We start from the raw sequence: 20,336 nt of genomic DNA on the forward strand, positions 1-20,336 counted from the left end.
GCTAAGCATGTGATTTACTATCTGCAGCAGAAAAGACAAGAAAAAACCCCTACACATGCAAGTTTGAAGCAGATGGGGAAAGAGTATTAATGCACATTTAAGCAGAGGAGTTCAAGCTAGTACTGTACTGCTTTGCTTGGCACATATAAATTAAGTGTGTATCTCAAACTAAGATTAATTTGCAAGTAGTCATTCTGCCTTGACCACTGCATTTATGTGCCACAAATACCCATGTTTTAAGCAAATGGATCACATTCCAGTGAACATTTCAAAGAAAAAACTTCTTATTTTCCAAGGTTTTCCTGTTGTGTTATGCCAGTGCCCAGCAGCTACTGTACAGAGTAGTTTCTACTGAAGAAGCAAAGAACAAACTAGGTGAGTATGGTCCCCAATGTTAATTTTTCTCTCGCTCTCCAAAGATGGGGAAGTTAAGCAGTTCATTTCCCTTGCCGTTTCTCTACTTAACTTGTAGCCTTGTAGCCTCCCAGAGCTGTTCTTCATTAAACATACTCACACAAAATGAAGAGACTGTTACATGCATCTGTTGCATAACGTATGCTGTGGCCATGAATAAGAATGGCTCTGCATGATTCTATTCCATTGCCAATAGAAAGAAAATGCTACCGTTCCCATACCAATGTGAATAGTCAGTACATAAAAGCCCATATTAAAAATAGGTAAGAAGGTCATGGTAGAATTGTTACAGAAAACTTCAAGAAAGAACTGTGAATAAAAGAAAGCAATAGGAGCTGGCTTATGCACATTCACAGAGGCAATGGCAAAAGTGAGATACGGCAAAGATTTTTTTAATATTTTATATATGCCGTTATAAAACTTGCAGCTGGTAAACATATAGCAGGGGAAAAGCCTGCTATAAATACATGCAATTCACCTACAAAAGGAAGTACCGTATGTTTCCTGATTAAAAAATTACCGACAGTCAATCAATACAATTTGTATAAAACTCACTGACTGATCAACAAATATATTTTAGGACTATCAGCCCGCTATTAGGAGTAGCTACTACAAATATTTTTGCACATGCCTGTTAACTCAGACCAAGCTCAAAGTGTACAGAGTAAACTGGGATTGGTCTGTGTGGTGCCACACCACTACCCTCTCAAGAGCTGCAGCTTATAAGGACTGTGAAGAGATGGGTCCGGGTGCTGGTGAAGTCAGGGCTACACGGGTGCGCCAAGAGTGCCAATCCAGCGCTGCCTGTGCAGTCTCTACCTTGCTGCCACCCTGACCTAACTCGCACCATTTAGGTAAGTGGCAGCAATGCTTTTGTCAGAAGGATGGTAATATGGCACCACCTCATTACCCCAGATACTGCCTTGGCCCACTTGGGACACTTGAAGATAAACAAGCCAGCACACTTTCTGGATCCTGCCGCCCCCCCCCCCCCGATATACTGCAAAACAACGAAAGGATTAGTAAGTATGCATCTGTGGAACAAACAGGTATTGAGGAATGTGCAAGCAAAGCATAGCCTAAACCAGGGTTTCCCAAGCTGTGGCCCATGAGCTAAATTTCAGGTGATCTGCAGTGTTTCTGAATTAGGACTAGGCGATACCAGCTTTTCAGCATCACGGTGTATCGCCAGCCAATATACCGTGATATACCGTGATGTTGAAAAAACAAGCTGCATTGGCCTCTGCCCACGAGACACCGGGTGAAACTGCCCCAGCTCTCATCTCGAGGGGTGAGGTGGTTTCACCCAGTCTTGTGTGCTGGGACAATGCAGCCTGTTTGCACCGTTCAGCTGGGGGCGGGGGGGGGGGGACATCCTCAGATGAGCAGTTTAAAGATGCAGAGGAACAAGCTGTATCAGCACCTCGCCGATATAGCTTGTTTTTCCCTCTCAGTCGCATAAGGGCAGAGTGGGATGGTGGTTTCACTCAGTGATATATTGCCCAGACCTAGTCTGAATTTATGGTTGAAGATGAAAGACAGCGCATCCATCATACTGAAGATTCATACTGATTTTTAATAGTATTGTATTTTTATTGCTTCTTACATTGTACAACTTACCATTTGAATTCTATGAAACTACAATTGCTGCAACAGGCAGAAAACTCATTAAATGGTCTGCCAAGACCAGGCATAGGTAAACTCGGACCTCCAGATGTTTTGGGACTACAGCTCCCATGATCGCTAGCTAACAGGACCAGTGGTCAGGGATGATGGGAATTGTAGTTCCAAAGCATCTGGAGGGCTGAGTCTGCCTATGCCTGGCCAAGACCTTCAGCAATTGTCAAGTGGTTCAAAGGGGGGTGGGAACTGATCTGTCAGGCTGTATGGGAGACCTAATTCCCTTGGCGCTAACTCAAGCTGAAAACGAAATGAAGTTTGGGACAGGACAGAGAACAGTGAAACTAGAGGAATTATTGTGGAGATAGAAAAAAGGAAGCACAGATATTTCCCTGTTCCAGGGAAAAATGGAACGTGTGGAAGTCTTGTCTTAAGGCCTCACAGCGACCTAGGAGTTTATCGCAGCTGATTTACCAAAGCTAAAGGGAACTTTTCCTTTTGGTTTTACTCTACAGAAACAAGTGTCATGCAGGCAAAGGCAATGATGGGAAACTGAAAGTAAGCAAGGTTTTAAAGGTTCCTTCAGTCTCTAAAGGAAGGCAACTTGTTTCCCTTGAGACCCCTTAATTGGGGAAAGGAAGAGATGGGTTGAAAGGGCAGCAGGGGGCTGCGCATTCCCCTTAGGTACACAGCTGGATCAAAATCAAGTCAAAGATAGAAGAAGGGTAGGGGGCGAAAGGAGGTAGGAAGGGAAGCACGCCAAATTAGGGTTGGAGAATTCGTCTCAGGAGATATCGCACGAAGACTGAAGAACACCAGGGTCCCTGGAGAGAGAACTCTTAAAAGATTTTGCCTTCCTTGGGATAAAGCTTATCCCAGCACAAAGGAAGATGAAGTGATCTACAGTATTTGGTAAGCTGGTTGGACGCAAGCCTCCCAGCTACTGGCACTGAGTGAAAAAATGGAAGCAGGTTCCATGTGCATAACTAGACAGAGGATCAAGTTCAACAGAGCCATCTTCTTGCATCGTAATGACATCAGGTGATTGGCATGGAAAGTGCATCTTCAGAATAGGTTGCCATAACCACCAACTGGGAGTTACACAGACTTCCTTTGATCTTTGACAGGTGTCAATCAGCTGGAAGGAACTGGGAGAGTGCCTTTAAAAGAGCTTGCTCTGGAGAGAGAGAAATGCTCTGTTTTAAACAGGGCATTTCCTGCTCTGCACAGGAAATGGTTTGGATTGGAAGCACTGTGAATCGTTTTTCCAACTCTTTTGGATGCACTAGGGAGCTGCAGACAGGGAACTCCCCAGGGCGGCTACTGACTGGTCTTGATAGGGAGCTCCTCTTGCAAAGGAAGAATCAGGAGCTCTCTTTAAGATCCTGACAGTTTCTTCCTAGCTGCATATGTAGGAGTGGTTTCTGACAAATTCTTTCATAGGTTAAATCTGGACCAGAACCAGGCCTAATTAGGCTTGCAGGGTAGATAGAGATTCCCCACCTCTGGCATAAGGGTAAGCACATATTCTGTTTATGATAGCTTATATATGCTACTGTTTAACTATCAGCCCTTGCGTTGCACAGTTGCATCCAGAAAGATGCTTTTTTGGAGTCAAAGTTCTAAGGCAGGGATGAAGAACCTTTTTAATCCCGAAGTGCCACATTCCCTTTTGGATAACCTTCTGCAAGGTGGCACGTGGCTGTGGTAGGCAGTGCCAGAGGCTAAAGGAGGCAGAGCAATGAACATGAATTTTACTTTTGTACAGTTTCTACACATACTCACACACCCTTCTTGTATCTTCCATCCAGGCAAACAAGAAGCATTACCCAAGCTTAAGGACACATTCTAGCCAGGCAAAAAATATTAATAACTGAGTGTGTAAATCAAGGCAGGAGAGGGATATGGCTGGGGAGAGCTGAGGGCCATATAGAAAGGCCCGGAGGGCCGAAATTGGTGTTTGACCCTGAGACTCCCCCCCCCTTCACTGAGTGGTACACTTAAGATGGCAACAAAGCTGAGCTCCTTAGTGACATGAAATACGAAGTGATAATTTTGCTGTTATATGTGTAATTTGGTTCCATCACAACGTATTCAAACCACAACAGAAAAGTGACCAACCATTCTTGAAAGTTGTCACACTACACAGGGTAAAAAACACTGCTAACTCACGTTAGTGATATGGGAAGTTGTATCACAGTAATTCATGACTTAGGAAATTTCAAAGAAGCTACAATTTCAAGAGAATCAACTGGATTTTTGGAAGCATAGTTGTCCACACAATCCAGCATGGCTATTTGGAGGGTTTTATTGGTCTGCCACTATCTGTCCCTCCAAGCTATCATTTGCAGCTGCTTTTTGTACTTCTGTAAAAATTGGTTTGTTTCATTTTGCAACTGCCTTTTGTACTAGAATACCATCCAGAATCTGCTTATCAACAGCTTGTCAAAATGATATACAAACTGCAAACCTATCTACTATCTGTCATTATATGCTATAAAAATTTCATTTTTATTTTTTTGAACAACAGTAAGAACAGCAAAAAAAACCCAGATACTGTACCTTGTTAAGTTTACCAAGAGAAGATATAAGATCTGCCCATTCACTCGATGATTCAAAGTTCCTTAAAGCTTTATCAATTGCTGAAGAATAATTTCTGTATCTATAATCACCAAGCAGCTCCTGCTCTTCAGGGTCCATTTTAAATTTTCATAGCCAAAATGTTCTTTGAAATAGAAACAAAAACAAAGTCTGATCAGATCTTAATGGCATTTTATGTACTGTACTCATTATTTGTGAAATGTGTATGCAGTTATCCTTAATGAGGGTCACTAAACACACAAAGATTAGCTGATTTAATGCTAATGCTGGATTCTTATCTCATTATACATGACAAAGCCATTTTTCACCTTCTCACCCCTTGCTTTTTCCTGTAAGACCTATTGCAGTCGTTAAGAGTCGTCAACAGGCTCATCACAGCTATCTGCCAATCACCCATTCCCACCACCCTTCTGAGTAATACCCCTCCCCACCTTCTCACTATATAGAAGGGTCTGGTGACTTCTGTTTCAATGTATCTGAAGAAGTGTGCATGCACACGAAAGCTCATACCTAGAACTAACTTAGTTGGTCTTTAAGGTTTTTAATTATTCACTGTAAGAATGACAATAGACAATTGCTCTACTCGGTACTCATAATTTATGAATCCTATGCTGGTTCAGTTGTATAACCAAAGCATGGTGTTGCATGTCAAACTACACTAATGGTTAACAAACCACAGTTTTTCAGGCTCAAATAAGCATCTAAAAATTAAGATTACTGCAAATTGGTTCAGACTACAACTTGGCATTTCATGCACAAACAGGCTTGAGCCTCGAGTTTGCGTGGACTCTCTACCACTTCATGCCATGATTTCTGCACTTGCTTCCGGATTCTCAGCAAACCATAACTTGCCATTTTGTCTGAACTGGGGTAAATCACTGTTTGCCTACAAGTCAGGGATTGATTTTGGCAAACAAGTAAGCAATGGTTTGTCCAGTTTGGACAACATGACAACTCGAGGCAGGGTGCGTACAAGAGCCTGCCACCCAAACCTTTTCATGCACATAATTACAAACCATATTTTGGGATTAAATTAACAAACATAATAGGAAAAGGCAGTATATATGCTACTTATGTTGTATATAAAACATTTTAACCAGCAGCAATGGAAAGGAATCCATAATTATATATAGCAAGCCTGCCATTAGGGTCTAACAGTACACACTTCAGTATTAAAAGAAAATAGGTTTTAGGCATTTGTTGCAATTGACTCAGAGTGAAATTTGAAGCAGGTGTGGCTAGCCTGTGGCCCTCCAGATGATGTTGTACTCCAGATGGGAGTTGTAGTCCAGAAACAGCTGGATGACCACAGGTTCCAAACTCCATTCTCGTGTGCATTACTTGGTTCAGGCTTCTTCAAACTCGGCCCTCCAGATATTTTGGCCTACAACTCCCATGATCCCTAGCTAGCAGGACCAGTGGTCAGGGATGGTGGGAATTGTAGTCTCAAAACATCTGGAGGGCCGAGTTTGAAGAAGCCTGACTTGGTTTAATTGGTTTGCCAAACTTAGCAACTGTATATATTGCTTCTGATACTATGTTTTCATTTACTTAACATTTAATAAAACAAATGTAGTGATTATTATTTTGTCCATCTGTCAGGAAACTGAGATATGTTTTAATTCACAGAGGCAGATGTAAACAGGAACTGAACACTTTCCCGCAAGCCTCAGCGAGCAAGTTAACAATTAACTCTTTATGAAGGCAAAAGCAAATGTAGATAGAAGGAGTTGCTTTCTTAGATTAAGAAAGCTGCTCAGTATGCTATATTATTTAGTGGAGGATCTTGGAGAAACATACCAGCCATTCTTATCATATGACTTTAGAAGCTATGGGCTGTATTTGCTGTAGCGTTAAGGGTATCTTTCCATTGGTGACAGCATTTTTGCTCACCATATGTAACAATACTCTCTATCCCTTTCCCCTGCACACTGTTCCAAGGGTTCTCTCAAGGGAAATCCCATTGTGCTAGCAGAAGGCCTTGTCCTGGCTTCTGCAAGTTCAATGTCCTAGTTGAATATGGCTCATATATTTTAATAGTCAATAAAATCTTCATGCTGGGCCTTTCAGCAGCTTTCATTACTATCAACCACGTAGAAAATGATGTTGTATGTGCCACATCTTAATAACCATGAGAGAAAGCGTTGTGTATTTTTCAGGCAAATGGCCATGACTTCATGGTGGCAGGGGAGTTTAATAAGGGAAAGACACAGTCAAAAGAGGCCACAAGAGAGACAAGATCAACTCAGTATTCAGAACCGCTATTTGGAAACCCTAACGGCCTCCCAGAAACCAGTTTGAAGAAAAAGCACCAGCAAAAGTATCTATGTGTGTGGAGGTGAATTGTCCCACACAGCATGAGCCCCAGGTGACCAGCTATCATCTTTCTAAAAAGAGTAAGCTTCTAGCAGTCAAGGAACTGAAATATAAGACAAAATGTACAGCTGCTATTTTTCTCATTTTACTAGCCTTTTTCACTAGCCAATGAAGACTCTAGTTTAGTAGAAGTCCCTCTAAGCAGCTGCATTCTTATCAATACCTCCTGTGAAGCAGGCAGAAATATTCCTGGTCAAGGACTGCAAGGACAAACATCCTCTATTATCAGAAGTGTGCAGAAGAAATAAAGTGATCAGATCTGCCCCCTAATCCAAATTACCTCTGGTTACGAACTTAATTCGTTCCGCAGGTCCGTTCTTAACCTGAAACCGTTCTTAACCTGAGGTACCACTTTAGCTAATGGGGCCTCCCACTGCCGCCATGCGATTTCTGTTCTCATCCTGGGGCAAAGTTCTTAACTCGAGGTACTATTTCTGGGTTAGCAGAGTCTGTAACCCGACGTGTTTGTAGGTGTTTGTAACCCGAGGTACCACTGTATATGTTCTGTCACTGAAATTTGATGGCTATCATTCAGAACCTTGATGGCCCTTTGCATACTCTAAACTTGAAGTCTGGTTTTCAAAACCCTAATTAAGAGTGTCGCCAATCACTGGTAGCCTGGCAACTCACCCACTGCTAGTTTACATCTTGGATATGGTCCCTATGCCTCTATCAGTAAGTGAGAAGGGAAAACCTTCATCAATTACAACATCTTGAATCAAATGGTGCACTACACCATGTAATGGTGTACTGCTAAAATTCTTATTTTTAAAAGGCCACTAAATGTTTGGGAACCATGGCTAATGTCTAATCCAGAAATCCCATCTTCTGCAGCCTACTATACACATAGTGCTTTGAAGGTTCATTATCAAAGTATGACAGCCTTGAAAATGAACAAAAAACACAGGACAATTAGGAACTTATTCTGGAAAAAAATATCAAGGAGTGAAAAAAGAAGTACAGAATAAAACAAACTGCACTAAAAGAAAAACAGCAACCAGACATTTGTTTTTAAAATGCAACTTCTGGTCAAAGCGCACACAAGACTCATAGAACGGGGACAATAGACCATTCATGTAAATATTGTTACAATGCCCTCTACTTCTCTCCATTTTGCTTACAGACAGGGAAAGACTGCAGCGTTTGGCAGTGATGCATTGTCCTGCGGAAGCCAAACCTGTTCTACCGAGCCTGTTTACTGGTGCTAAAATCAGTGCTTCTCTCAAATCATCCCCCCCACCCCTTCATTTCAGCTCTACCAGATCATTCAGACACACAACGGTGTGCAAATAAGGCGAGGTGGGGAAAGATACGGCATCGATTATGCAGTAAAACAGCTTTTCCTCCCCCCCGCCCTTCTCTCCCTCTCCTCGCCTTTGACAGGCTGCTGCTCCTACATAGCAAACACAACCCAACAGCTGTTCTCCAGCAGCAGCAACATAACAGGCAGCTGCAGAAGCACCCGAGAGTGGGGCGGGCAGCAGGATGCAGACAACCTGTAGAATCACAGGCACTGCTAAACACGTAAACAAACAAAACAAACAAACACGTGTTTATGCCCTCTACATTTCTACGCCTGCCTATGTGGAGAAGTGAAGGAGGGCGCTGGCTTCCACATTTCCCCCCTCCTCGGTTGAAAATCAGGAATAAGCACCATTTCAGAAATATAGAGAGATCCCGAAGGGATGCTTAAGGGAGAAAATGGAGTGTTTGCTTTGTTCCCCCCTCTCCCCACCTGCACTTCATTGGTCGGGGGGCAAACTGGTCCCTTCGTGGAGGGAAGAAGGTTCCCCCGCACCCCCCCCCAGCCGTCCTCCCTATGCAGAAAAGGGAGGGAAAAGAGGAAGCACTGGCTGGCTTGACTTCCTCAATTGCAGCAGCACATTGTCCCCCATCTTCCCTACTCACCAACTGAGGAAGGAGCAGGCGGTGGCGGCGGCAGAGGCGTCGCGATGGCTGCTGCTGCTGCTGCTTCCACCGCGGAGGAAGGGCTCGCGTCGCCGCCGCAGCTTCGCTGAGGCTCCCCGGCCGCTTCCCTCTCCTGCGACGTGTCCCGCGGCTGGGCGGGGCCGAGGCGGGAGCCAGAGACTACAAGGAAGGGCGGGGGCGGAATCTCCCGTCGCCATGGCGGCCGGGCTGCTACGCCTCCTCTTCGCACCCTCCCCCTGCCCTTGCCGGATGGGGGAGTATCATTTCGAAGCGCGGGGGGGGGGGGAGAATGGTGACAGCAAGATTTACGGGACCCCGCTTTTTCTATAAAGTGGCGCGGGGCCTCGCCTCGTCCCCGTTATCGCCTTCCCAGCCGCTTTAGCGTGGACAGCTCGCCTTGGCGATGTTTAAGCCGGACTCAAAGGCGCAGCTGCCCACCCCCACCCCGCCCTGATGAGATGGTGCGTCCCAACATCGCGCGTTTGGGCACGTCTCTAGCTCCACCTGCTGGCAGAAGCGGAGACTGCAGGGTTGTTTTGGTTCCACTAATCTCGGAGTACACAGGTCGGACTGCTGCGGGCAGTTTGGGAAATGCCAATCTCGTAATTAAAAGAAGGGCTTAATCTGAGTCCCTGGATCCATTGACTGGATCCTGCAAAAAAATCGAAATGAGACTGTTGAAAGGTTGGGAGATGAAGGTTAGCGATCCTTTTCAACTCTTTGGCTTTTGGTTGTAAAGCTGTTTCCAGAAGGGGCTTTATTAGGTCAGTCGAGTCTAATTTTTATCTACGTATGACTGACATGTTTCTGTCCACACATTTTTTTAGTCATCAGTTTTGCATAGGTATTCCGTTATTTCCCCAGCCATCAGTGGGTGGCCCCTGATGAAATATTTCCATGCTGTGTTTTCTCCGCTCAGTCAACTACTCCGTGCTATCCGCCAATGGCTTTTCCTGTTTGGGGCATGTGGGCAGCTATTTGCACAAGAGAGCAAAAGCAAATGTTACCTGATGTTTCACTATTGGCAAAATTGAGGATTGTGCTTTGGGGGTCGGGGAAGAATTTGGATTTCCCTTTGTAGTATTAATACTACTACTACTACTACACTGGACTTATATGTTTTAACTATGGTTGTAGATTTTTAGAGCTACTTTGGGTTTTTTTGTAAACCACTTTATAAATACAGTGGTACCTCAGGTTACATACGCTTCAGGTTACAGACTCCGCTAACCCATAAATAGTGCTTCAGGTTAAGAACTTTGCTTCAGGGTGAGAACAGAAATCGTGCTCCGGCGGCACGGCAGCAGCAGGAGGCCCCATTAGCTAAAGTGGTGCTTCAGGTTAAGAACAGTTTCAGGTTAAGAACGGACCTCCGGAACAAATTCAGTACTTAACCAGAGGTACCACTGTAAACCATATATTGCAAAAAATATCACAGCCTCCTGTGAGCTGAACCTTGTTTGACTGCTGTATCCCTTGAATAATTCATTGCTCAGAAATAACACACACATACTGTATGTATATTAACCTAACCCACCTTTCATATCCCTGCTCACTAGGATTGGATGAAACTAGTAGCTGAGCAGCAGCTCTCTGTGATTTTCAAATGAGGACCTCCTGCATCAGCAGCTGGAGGAATTTAGCCAGGGCTACAAATGTAGAACAGCCTAGGAGAGACTAGGCTGAATCTGCATTTCTGCTTGCTCAAGTGTCAAAGCTGAGCCTCGAGCCAAAGTGAGTAAAGCAGCCAAGCGAGTTCAGCAACAGGGCAGACTGTGTCCCTCCCCTTAGTGAACTTACAAGCGCCAGGTTCCCAAGTAAATTAACTCACTCAACAACAATATCTGCTGGTAGAATGCCAGCAGAGGTGTGGGAGCTATCCAGTGTAGCACAGAATGTTGTATGTCTCCCTGATGGATAGAATCAGGGGTGGGATACTCAGTGCAAATCAGTCCTGGACCTCAGGGAGTTAGTTTGCTCCCTTGGGACCAAGGTAGTTGACCTGGATAAACAGAGGTTTGTAGATGAGACCTTCATAGGACATGATAATTGCATCCCAAACAATCTTTGTTCCACCAACAGTTTTGATCCTGCAAATCTGCTCCAGCTGCTGGAACAGATCAGTGAGATGGGAAGCATTCTGGTGGGGGCGTCTCTGGAAAGCTCGCCTGTTTCTCCCAACGCAGCAGTTCTGGTTTCCTTTTCTGACCATGGTAGTGGGTGATTTGATCTTTAGGGACATGGATAGCTGGGTTTGTGATTGGTTTGCTGATCATATGCTAACTTGGCTTTGAAACAAAAATATTTAAAACGTAACCTAATTAAAAAAAAACTTTAATCATGACGTTAAGAAGCTCTAAATAAGCAGGTTATTGTAACAGTTCATAATTTATTCAAATCTCACAAAAGTTCATGTAAAATACTATTTGCCTGATTCAGAGTTACATATATAGGTTAGCCGTACCAATGTAATTGCATTTAATTTCTCCTGCAAAGTGCTTTTGCATTCTCATTTTCTTACAAGTAGTAGAGGTGTAAAAGAAGGAACAACAAGCTTTTGGGTCCACTTCTTTTTTTTACAGGAGGGATATAACAAAATAGTAGGATTTAAGAGTTTAATTATAGGGCATCATTTTAGCCAGCAGCTGGTTTTCAATGCAAGGGCTCATATGACAGGGATCTTTATTTTGTTTTGTTTAACTATGTTGGCTATGTCTGTATTTTCCTGCACACTGAATAACTACAGCTGGCACCTATTAATCTAGGGTTACAGGGCATGGTCCCTGGTTTAAACACCCAGCATCTCTATTTTTTTTTAAGCGTGAAGGCAGCACTAGAGATGTAAAAAAACACACCACATGGGAGTAGCGACAGGAGGTGTTTGTGTATGTGGGTGAGAGAGATGCACATGTTTCTTTACGTGTGAAGTTGTACAGTGTTTAAATTAATATTGTGATTGTAACTGACCACAGAGCAACAGGGAAGGTTAAAAAAAATTCTCCATCCATCCTCCTCTTTTCAAGAGCTCTACTCATTAAAAGCCAGCTGCAATATCTCAGATAAGCTCCAGTTATTTTATTCATTAGTTATTATTAAAACAATTTATATAGCACTTCAGTACAATAGCCTTTAAGTGATTTACAAAGAATACAAAAAATAAAAATCAGTTAAAACTATAAAAGAAAACTACAATTAAAATGCCTGCTGGAATAAAATTAATCTTCAGTAGGCACTGGAGGCTCAGTAGGGAGCAGAAGCCTATCTGATCTCAACTAGAATGGAGCTCCATAAAATTGGGCACATGCCAAAATTCACCAAGGTTGAACCGTTTTGTCACTAACAAACTGCCCGTGGGGCCCATCGGCTCCCGGGGGTAAAAGGGCCAAATACACTGGAGTCTCAGCTCCCTCATCAGGAGATTTGGGGGCTTTAGGACCTGCCATGTCAGTCCTGACCCACCCAGGGCAACAGGCATTCAGGAGAATACCATCACCTTTCCTTGTCTCATTCAGGCGCCTTGCTTGAATTCTGGACAAAACCGTTACCCCGATTTTGGTCACCCCATAAGCTGTATTTGGCCAACCCTCCTTCTCATGCACTCCCTTCTTGGTGTCTTCTACAAATTTTTCCATGAGTTTCACTAGTTCCTCTTCAGTGATTGTCTCACTCCGAAACTTCTGCTGTAGTTCTGGGCCGCACATGGCTAATGCCCGGACACTCACGACACTGGAGACATTCACTACTCTTCCTGTGACAAAAAAAAAGAAGATAATTCCATAATAACCAATGAGCCATATCCAACTCAGTTGCACTCAAAGTAGACATACTGGGCAGACCTAGGTTATTTATAACGGGTCCCCTTGGAGTAACACTAACGTTGGGTACATGGGTGTAGCCAGGATTTTTGTTAGGGGGGCAGAACCTCAGATTTGTATTTATTTGTATTGTTACCCCAAATTTATTTGTATTGCTACCCCCACCCCCCCTTGGCTATGCCCATGATTGCGTACAAGCCCATACTCTGCAGAGCAAGTACAAATAATAAGTGTCATACAGCAAGTAAATGATGAAGAATTAATCATAAGCAAGTTTCATACACAGGAACAGAAACCTTTCTATGATGCCATGGAGATATTCTAAAATAAGAAAGGGTTGACGGAAAATCTAAAATATATATGCTGTGTAGTTTGAGTTTAATAGTTCTGAAGGCTATCGCAGTGGCATTTAACACATACACACAGTGCTTTTTTCTGAGGGCAGTGGCGTAGCATGGGTTGTCAGCACCCAGGGCAAGGCAAGTAATTTGCGCCCCCTAACCCGTGGATTTGCGCCCCCTAACCCTAACCCCCAGATGTTGCGCCCGGTGCGGCTGGCCCCCCCTGCACCCCCCACGCTACGCCACTGTCTGAGGGTACTCAACGGTATGCAGAAAAAAAGCACTGTATACAATGTTTGGACATTTCAAGATAGAATGCAGCAGTTACTCAGAGTTGATCAATAGTGCAGTATGATGCCAGTAATTTCACTAGCTTCTCGAAATAGCTAGAAATCTGAATCATCTGACACGCTGCTGATTGTACAATATTGTATCGTACAGAGCAGGAAACAAATCCAGTTTCCTCCCCCTGCCCCTTCTTCTTCAATAAATCCATGTGATAAACCTCACTAAGCCCTATCTGGCTTAGTTCAACTTCTATTTGTCTCGTTTCATGTACTACATAAAGAGTGCTATCCTATCGTCTTTACACGATGGCTGTAAAGAACAGGATCAGACTTGAAAAGCTCAGTTGGTCTGTCTATCTGTTTGTCTGTTGTTATTAATACAGTAGTGCCCCGCAAGACGGAAAACCCGCTAGACGAAAGGGTTTTCCGTTTTGGAGGTGCTTCGCTAAACGAATTTCTCTATGGGGTTGCTTCGCAAGACGAAAAAATCTTGCGAGTTCCCGCAGGTTTTTTTCCGCTCCCCCCCCTTTCCTAAGCCGCTAAGCCGCTTATCAGCTGTTCCGCTGATAAGCCGCTTAACAGCTGATCGCTAAAAGCTGCTAGACTGCTAATAGCACTAATCCGCTAAGCTGTCAATGGGCTTGCTTCGCAAGACGAAAAAACCGCTAGACGAAGAGAATCGCGGAACGAATTCTTTTCGTCTTGTGAGGCACCACTGTAGTTATTCATTTAGATTTCCTACCTGCCCTACTATAAGGTCCCAGGATGGGTTGTGACTATTTAAAAATACAATATTTAGTCCTGCAGGATGAAAATGTAAAGCTCACCTTGTGGTTTAATAAGTGGCAATAACTCGTTGCAAATATTTCTGGTTGCAAAGAAGTTCGTTTTCATGGACACGTCTGCTTGTGTAGGAAACGGTGTGGGGTCCTCCACTTTTTATTGAGCAAAGAAAATGGAAATACAAAAATATGAATTAAGGTACAAATGCACTGTCTTTCCAGCACATACACTAAAAAGACAAACAACATAGTCCACTTATGGTCAACGTTAGTTGAAATTACATTGTGCAGCTGTAACATTATTGAAAGCCTTACTACAGCCTTTAACAACCTGGTGCCCTCCAAATGTTTTAGACTATCCCATCAACCCCCAACCAGCTGTTGTATATTTTACTTGTTCGATAACCTGTCTGCTTGTTTGGGGGATTATAGGGTTAACTTGGAAACCTAGCAAATACCTCAAGGCTCAAATATCAAGTTAATTAAAACTCCTTGGTATGTGAGAGTTGCCTCATCTCTGGCTAAGGTGCTTCATGTGATTGACAGCAATCTATATTATTGCACACCACCCCAATCTCTGAGTAGTAGAAAATTCCAGGGGTTCAGGCATCGATGAAGGGTTCATGTTTCCTTTTGGAATAAGGCATGGCAGAGGCTGTGATGTCTTTATGACATACAGTATATATACATAGGTAAAGGACCCCTGGACGGTTAAGTCCAGTCAAAGGCAACTATGGGGTTGTGGTGCTCATCTCACTTCAGGCCAAGGGAGCTGGTGTTTGTCCACAGACAGCTTTCCGAGTCATGACTATACCGCTACTGGGGCAACGGGACATCATGAGGCGTGCCAGAGCGCACAGAAACGCCGTTTACCTTCCCGCCGCAGCGGTACCTATTTATCTACTTTCACTGGTGTGCTTTCGAACTTCTAGGTTGGCAGAAGCTGGGACAGAGCAATGGGAGCTTACCCCGTTGTGCGGATTTGAACTGCCGACCTTCTGATTGGCAAGCCCAAGAGTCAATGGAGGGGTTTACAGCATTAATGCCCTAAGAGAGCTTTGCTTCTCCCACAGCCACAGCCTTGGATTCCAGCAGAAATCAGGCCTGGCTTTCTCTCTGACTTTCCAGCCTGCAGCTTTTGCACCCAGCTTCTAGCTCATATCACTCCACCCTCCACCCTGGCCCTCTGGCACAGAGCCACTCCCTTCCCGTAATGACTCATTAGCAAGCCATTTCAGTAACTGAAAATGTGCTGGATCCAGGGATTAGAAGAGGGGGGTCAGGCATACAGCCTCCCCTCCTCCTAACTCATAACAATATAAAAGTAGGAGATGGGCAGTTCAAGGTAGAACTCAACCTGACAAGGAAAAACTTTGTAAACCTGGATTAAGGGACTGTTTCGTCCAGGGAAAGTAGATGGTGGTTTAATCCATTTTGCCTTAAAGGGAATATACTGCTTTTCTGTAACTTTTGCACTGCATATCTTTTTCTTAAATCTCCACATTTTTCCAGGTTTAGTAAACTTTAGAACTTGTTTCATAACCCTGTGTGGTCTTGGCTTATTGTTAACACCCTCAGGCTTAGAAGATAGAATACCACACTACCTTGCGAGGCTTCAAGGGGACCTCAGGGAGATTTGGAGGCCGGCTGATAAAGGACAGCCTTGTGGAAATATTTAGTGGCACGTATTGTTTAAAGGGGGAGACTTGGCTGAGTAGAAGGGTGCACTCTATGCTAGCCGAGCACACCCTCTCCCCAGATGGCACAAGACCTAGTGTGGCTGTCACAAACACACATGTCAAAACTGTCTAGGATGTCATACAATTTTTTAAACATGTTGAAGATGTGCAAAGCTCCCACACCATCTGCATTCACTTGAGTTAGCATTGTTTACCGCAGTTCTGGCTGCTTGTACATGCCAAGAGAGGGAATGACATTTATTTTATTGTGTCCAGATGTTTAAATTACAAAATAACAATAACACACAAACCCACATTAAATATAGATGGAATAATTTTCATTTCTGTTGTAGAACATGACATTGTATTTGCCTTGTTGATAAGTACAATTGATTTTATGTTTGTGTACCCATGGTTTCTGTGTGCAAGAATAAAGTTAAGAGCAGGCTAAAAGTATCACCTCTCATTCAGAATTACTACTACTACTGCTAATTAGTAATAATAATAGATAGTTGCCAGCTATCCACCAGGTACCCTGTGTTTTTCATTACTTACTTCCTGCATGGGACAGTTATGTATTGTATAGTGAGAAAGATCACTAACAAACATTTAGCTGCTTCTGTCTCTGCAACTAACCAATAATCAAACTGCAAAGTACCTTTTTCTGAATGATTGTTTGATTATCTAACTATTCTGATTATAGTTTCCACAGGAAATGCAAGAAGCAAATTGCATTTTTATCAAACATTAATTGTATATGTTTTGCAGTTTTCCATCACAGATTATTCTTTGCTGCATGCAAAAGAATTTATCATGTATTAAGAAACATAGGTTCAAGTGTAGCCCATCAGAAATGAAGTTGCACATGTGTACATGCAGTGAATACAGGGTTACGAACTTAATTCGCTCTGGAGGTCTGTTTTTAACCCGAAACCGTTCTTAACCTGAGGCGCACTTTTGCTAATGGGGCCTCCCGCTGCTGCCGTGCCGCTGGCACACGATTTCCATTCTCATTCTGGGGCAAAGCTCAACCCGAGGTCCTACTTCTGGGTTAGCAGAGTTTGTAACCCTAAGTGTTTGTAACCCGAGGCGTTTGTAACCTGAGGTACCACTGTACTCATATGCAAGATTGGTACACTGGATTATTTACATTCAGCTCTCACGCTTAGTCCTATTGATGCATTTTCTGTGTTGGAAAACAGTAATGTATGAAGCTGCCCTGAGCTGCAGGAAGGAGCAGCACCAATGAAAATCGCAAGCAGTGTGGCGAATATTTAACTACTGCACTGTGTCCAAAGTACACTGTTAAAAGTACTTTTACCCAGTTCTTAACTTTGGTTAGAGGGCTCAGCTCAGCATCTGTTCTTAGCCCTAGGCTATGCCCAGAATATATGAAATAAGGTGAATGAAAGTTTCCTGACCACCAAGTAACTGCAGTGAGTTCAACTTCCCACTCATCAGGGAGCAACAATATCATTTTGTATCAGACTGTGGTGCTCCCAGGCAGACCTGATCCCCGTATACTTTCTTTCCAGAAACTGAACACTGTTTTTACCTTTGAAAGCAATCCCTGCATTGTTGATCAGCACATTTAATCCTCCATACTTCTCCTTCAAGAAATCACGTAGGGTTCGGATACTCTGCAGGTCATTTATGTCCAGTTGGTGGAACTGTGGCTTCAGCCCTTCTGCCTGCAGCTTGGCCACTGCCTCCTTGCCCCGTTCCACATCCCGGGCTGTCAGGTAAACATCCCCACTGAACTGCTTGCATAGAGCCCGCACGATGGCCAGCCCAATGCCTTTGTTGGAGCCAGTCACCACAGCCACTGGAATGCTCTTAGACATCTTCTCTGCCAAGCGGATTCTGATCAGGTAGGACGGGAGACACCTTAGGAAGAAACACATCCACATAACCGAGCATGTTTTCTGTATGGCGTCAGAACAGCATTACTGCATTACCCAAAAGCACTTACTCTGGGGTAGCACAGCATAATCAGCAAGAAAACTTCAAAAACAATTTGCTGGAGTAATCCCATAAACATGTTTTTTGCAGCAAACACAAAAAATCTTGTGACACCTTTAAAAAATCCTGTGAATTTATTGTGGCATAAGGGTTGTTGTTTTTTTGTCTGAAGCCAATATGCCAGACACATGGAGTGGCAACTTCACTGGATGAGTATATTTATACCTGTTGCAAAGATGAAGGACTGCCTGGGTTGGAGCGTGTGGTTTGGAGTATTGCTTTGAAACCTCCATTCCCAGGGTGTGCCTATTGGCTCTTCCTGACCTTTGAACATTATTTTACACATTATTTTATTTTGCAACTTACAGAGACGTAGCAGGGAGGCCATAATCTACCCTGGTTGTTTTTTTAGATTATCAACAGAATTGAGCAGGCTCACGCAATCAAAGAAAAAGAACAAGAACTTACTTACCCTGCTGATTCTGTGCAGCGCCTGCTGTTGACTCTCTTCTGCCTTCCCTTGCACAGAGCAGGCAGGACAAGGTTGCTATGGTGGAAAGGCTGGAGGCCCGCCTTTCCTGGCAGCTGTATAGAGCCTCGAGCATTTAAGGAGGAGGGGGAATATTAGAATGTAGCCTATAGGAGAATCTGAAACAAAACAGATGCAGAGTGTTGAGTAACTCAAAGATATATCTGCTCCTCTGGGTATTAGCTTTGTGCCCTCTTGTTTGTTTATGCAACAGTCTGAAGTTAGGTAACATATTCTACATTCAGGAGTATTATCTGTGTATGGGAGAAGAGACATGTACAAACCTAAAAGCAGCTTTTATGTTTGCAAGTATGTCCTCAGGAAGAGGGAAGGGAAAAGCACTTTCCACAGCCTTATGTTTACTTAGAAACAAATCCCACTGAGTTCAAAGTGGATCATTTCTTAAGCTAAATGTCCTTGCAATAGGGGTGTTTGCAAGTTACATTCAGCTTGTGTACAACCCGTGTAGCAACAGGCACAAACTGCAACACAACAAGCGCACACTCTTCACACAAACTCGAAGATGTGTTAAAATAGTTTGCGCCTGTGTTCAGACCTATGTGTAAACAAGCTAAAAATGGTACAATTCATATGTGTCAAATTCATTATAATTAATCATTTATAATGTGGCTAATATGTGCTTGGTGCTGTAAACAACAACAACAACCCAATATAAGTTTCTGCTTGCAGGCTCACCATTATTATTATTATTATTACTGTATTTAGTGGTAAGCCTGAAAACAGACACTTGTATTGGATTTTATTTTTCAAAATAAGAAAAGAAGGGAAGGAGGAATTGGAGGGAGTGTGGAAACTTTACAAAGGTTGAACAAAGTAAAAAGAAGAAAGAGAGACTATATGCATTAGCCTAGGCATAGAAAGAAAATGGTGGTGGTGGGGACAATGCAAGGACAATGCAAGAGAGAGAATGAGTTTAGTATTATTTATTAAATTTGTACACTGCCCATCTGAAGATCACAGAGTGGTTCACAACATAAAAATACAAAATAATTACTTAGGGAAGAAGTTAGCACAAGAAATAAACCTTGAAGATAGAAACTAGCACAAAGGAAGGGAGATATAAACGGAAGATTTGTGGTTAGCCAAGAGGCTAAGGAGAATAGAGGAAAAGGAACAAAGATAAGAAGCACCAAGGCCATGAAGTTGATTAGCGGCTAGAAGAAGTTGAAATCTGACATGAAGCAACAGAGGAAGTCAGGAAAGGGAAACCTATAGAGAAGTACAGTACTGTAACTAAAATGAGGAGAAAATAAAATTACGTGAGCGGAAGAGTTGAGATTATGGAAAGCATTTTTGCTCATCCAAGCTCATCTCCTTATTTACTGCAGCCCCCTGTGCTGCAGAAAGTTGCCAGATCTTCCACAAAAGTGTGGGATATGGCACAGAGGGCTGCAGGGCAAGTGGATAGTGGTACAATTGATGAAAATTGGGTGCTTCATGTTTTACTAGCAGAAGCAGCCATGGGTGGTGCTCAAAGGGACTGGGAGGGCAGCCCAGCAGTTGTTGTTTAGTCGTGTCCGACTCTTTGTGACCCCATGGACCAGAGCACGCCAGGCACTCCTGTCTTCCACTGCCTCCCGCAGTTTGGTCAAACTCATGTTAGTAGCTTCAAGAACACTGTCCAACCATCTCGTCCTCTGTCATCCCCTTCTCCTTGTGCCCTCAATCTTTCCCAACATCAGGGTCTTTTCCAGGGAGTCTTCTCTTCTCTTGAGGTGGCCAAAGTATTGGAGCCTCAGCTCCACGATCTGTCCTTCCAGTGAGCACTCAGGGCTGATTTCCTTCAGAATGGATAGGTTTGATCTTCTTGCAGTCCATGGGACTCTCAAGAGTCTCCTCCAGCACCATAATTCAAAAGCATCAATTCTTCGGCGATCAGCCTTCTTTATGGTCCAGCTTTCACTTCCACACATCACTGCTGGGAAAACCATAGCTTTAACTATACGGACCTTTGTTGGCAAGGTGATGTCTCTGCTTTTT

General features: G+C 43.5%; 2 protein-coding genes across 5 annotated transcripts in view; both read right to left on the reverse strand.

The window, feature by feature from the left end:
* DOP1B (DOP1 leucine zipper like protein B) overlaps window positions 1-9,149 on the reverse strand; it is a 61,766-nt gene extending 52,617 nt beyond the window's left edge. For 2 of the 3 annotated variants that reach the window (XR_014563364.1, XM_083735075.1), the window contains exons 1-2: window positions 8,920-9,149; window positions 4,597-4,759 (exon numbers count right to left, since the gene is read on the reverse strand). Coding sequence is in view for 2 of the 3 variants with exons in the window: in XM_083735075.1 (XP_083591201.1) it covers window positions 4,597-4,734 (138 nt within the window). In the remaining variant the exon portion in view is untranslated. Of the gene's footprint in view, window positions 1-4,596; window positions 7,812-7,857; window positions 8,508-8,919 lie in introns of those variants that run through there. The other variant, XM_083735076.1, reaches the window with a different exon arrangement.
* A 2,166-nt stretch (window positions 9,150-11,315) lies between these two features.
* On the reverse strand, window positions 11,316-19,666 carry LOC310842879 (carbonyl reductase [NADPH] 1-like). 2 transcript variants are annotated; one of them, XM_083735110.1, is made up of 4 exons: window positions 18,279-19,666; window positions 17,400-17,731; window positions 14,211-14,318; window positions 11,316-12,688 (listed from the first exon to the last, which is right to left on the reverse strand). In XM_083735110.1, the coding sequence occupies exons 2-4, from the start codon at window positions 17,686-17,688 to the stop codon at window positions 12,252-12,254; spliced, it is 834 nt and encodes a 277-aa protein (XP_083591236.1). In that variant the 5' UTR covers window positions 17,689-17,731; window positions 18,279-19,666; the 3' UTR covers window positions 11,316-12,251. The 2 variants fall into 2 exon arrangements, with proteins under 2 accessions (XP_083591236.1, XP_083591237.1); XM_083735111.1 differs by having other exon boundaries at window positions 17,400-17,707; window positions 18,279-18,496.
* Window positions 19,667-20,336: the final 670 nt, after the last annotated feature.

The sequence above is a fragment of the Podarcis gaigeae genome (genome assembly GCF_964106915.1).
Source record: "Podarcis gaigeae genome assembly, chromosome: 4".
NCBI lineage: Eukaryota > Metazoa > Chordata > Lepidosauria > Squamata > Lacertidae > Podarcis > Podarcis gaigeae.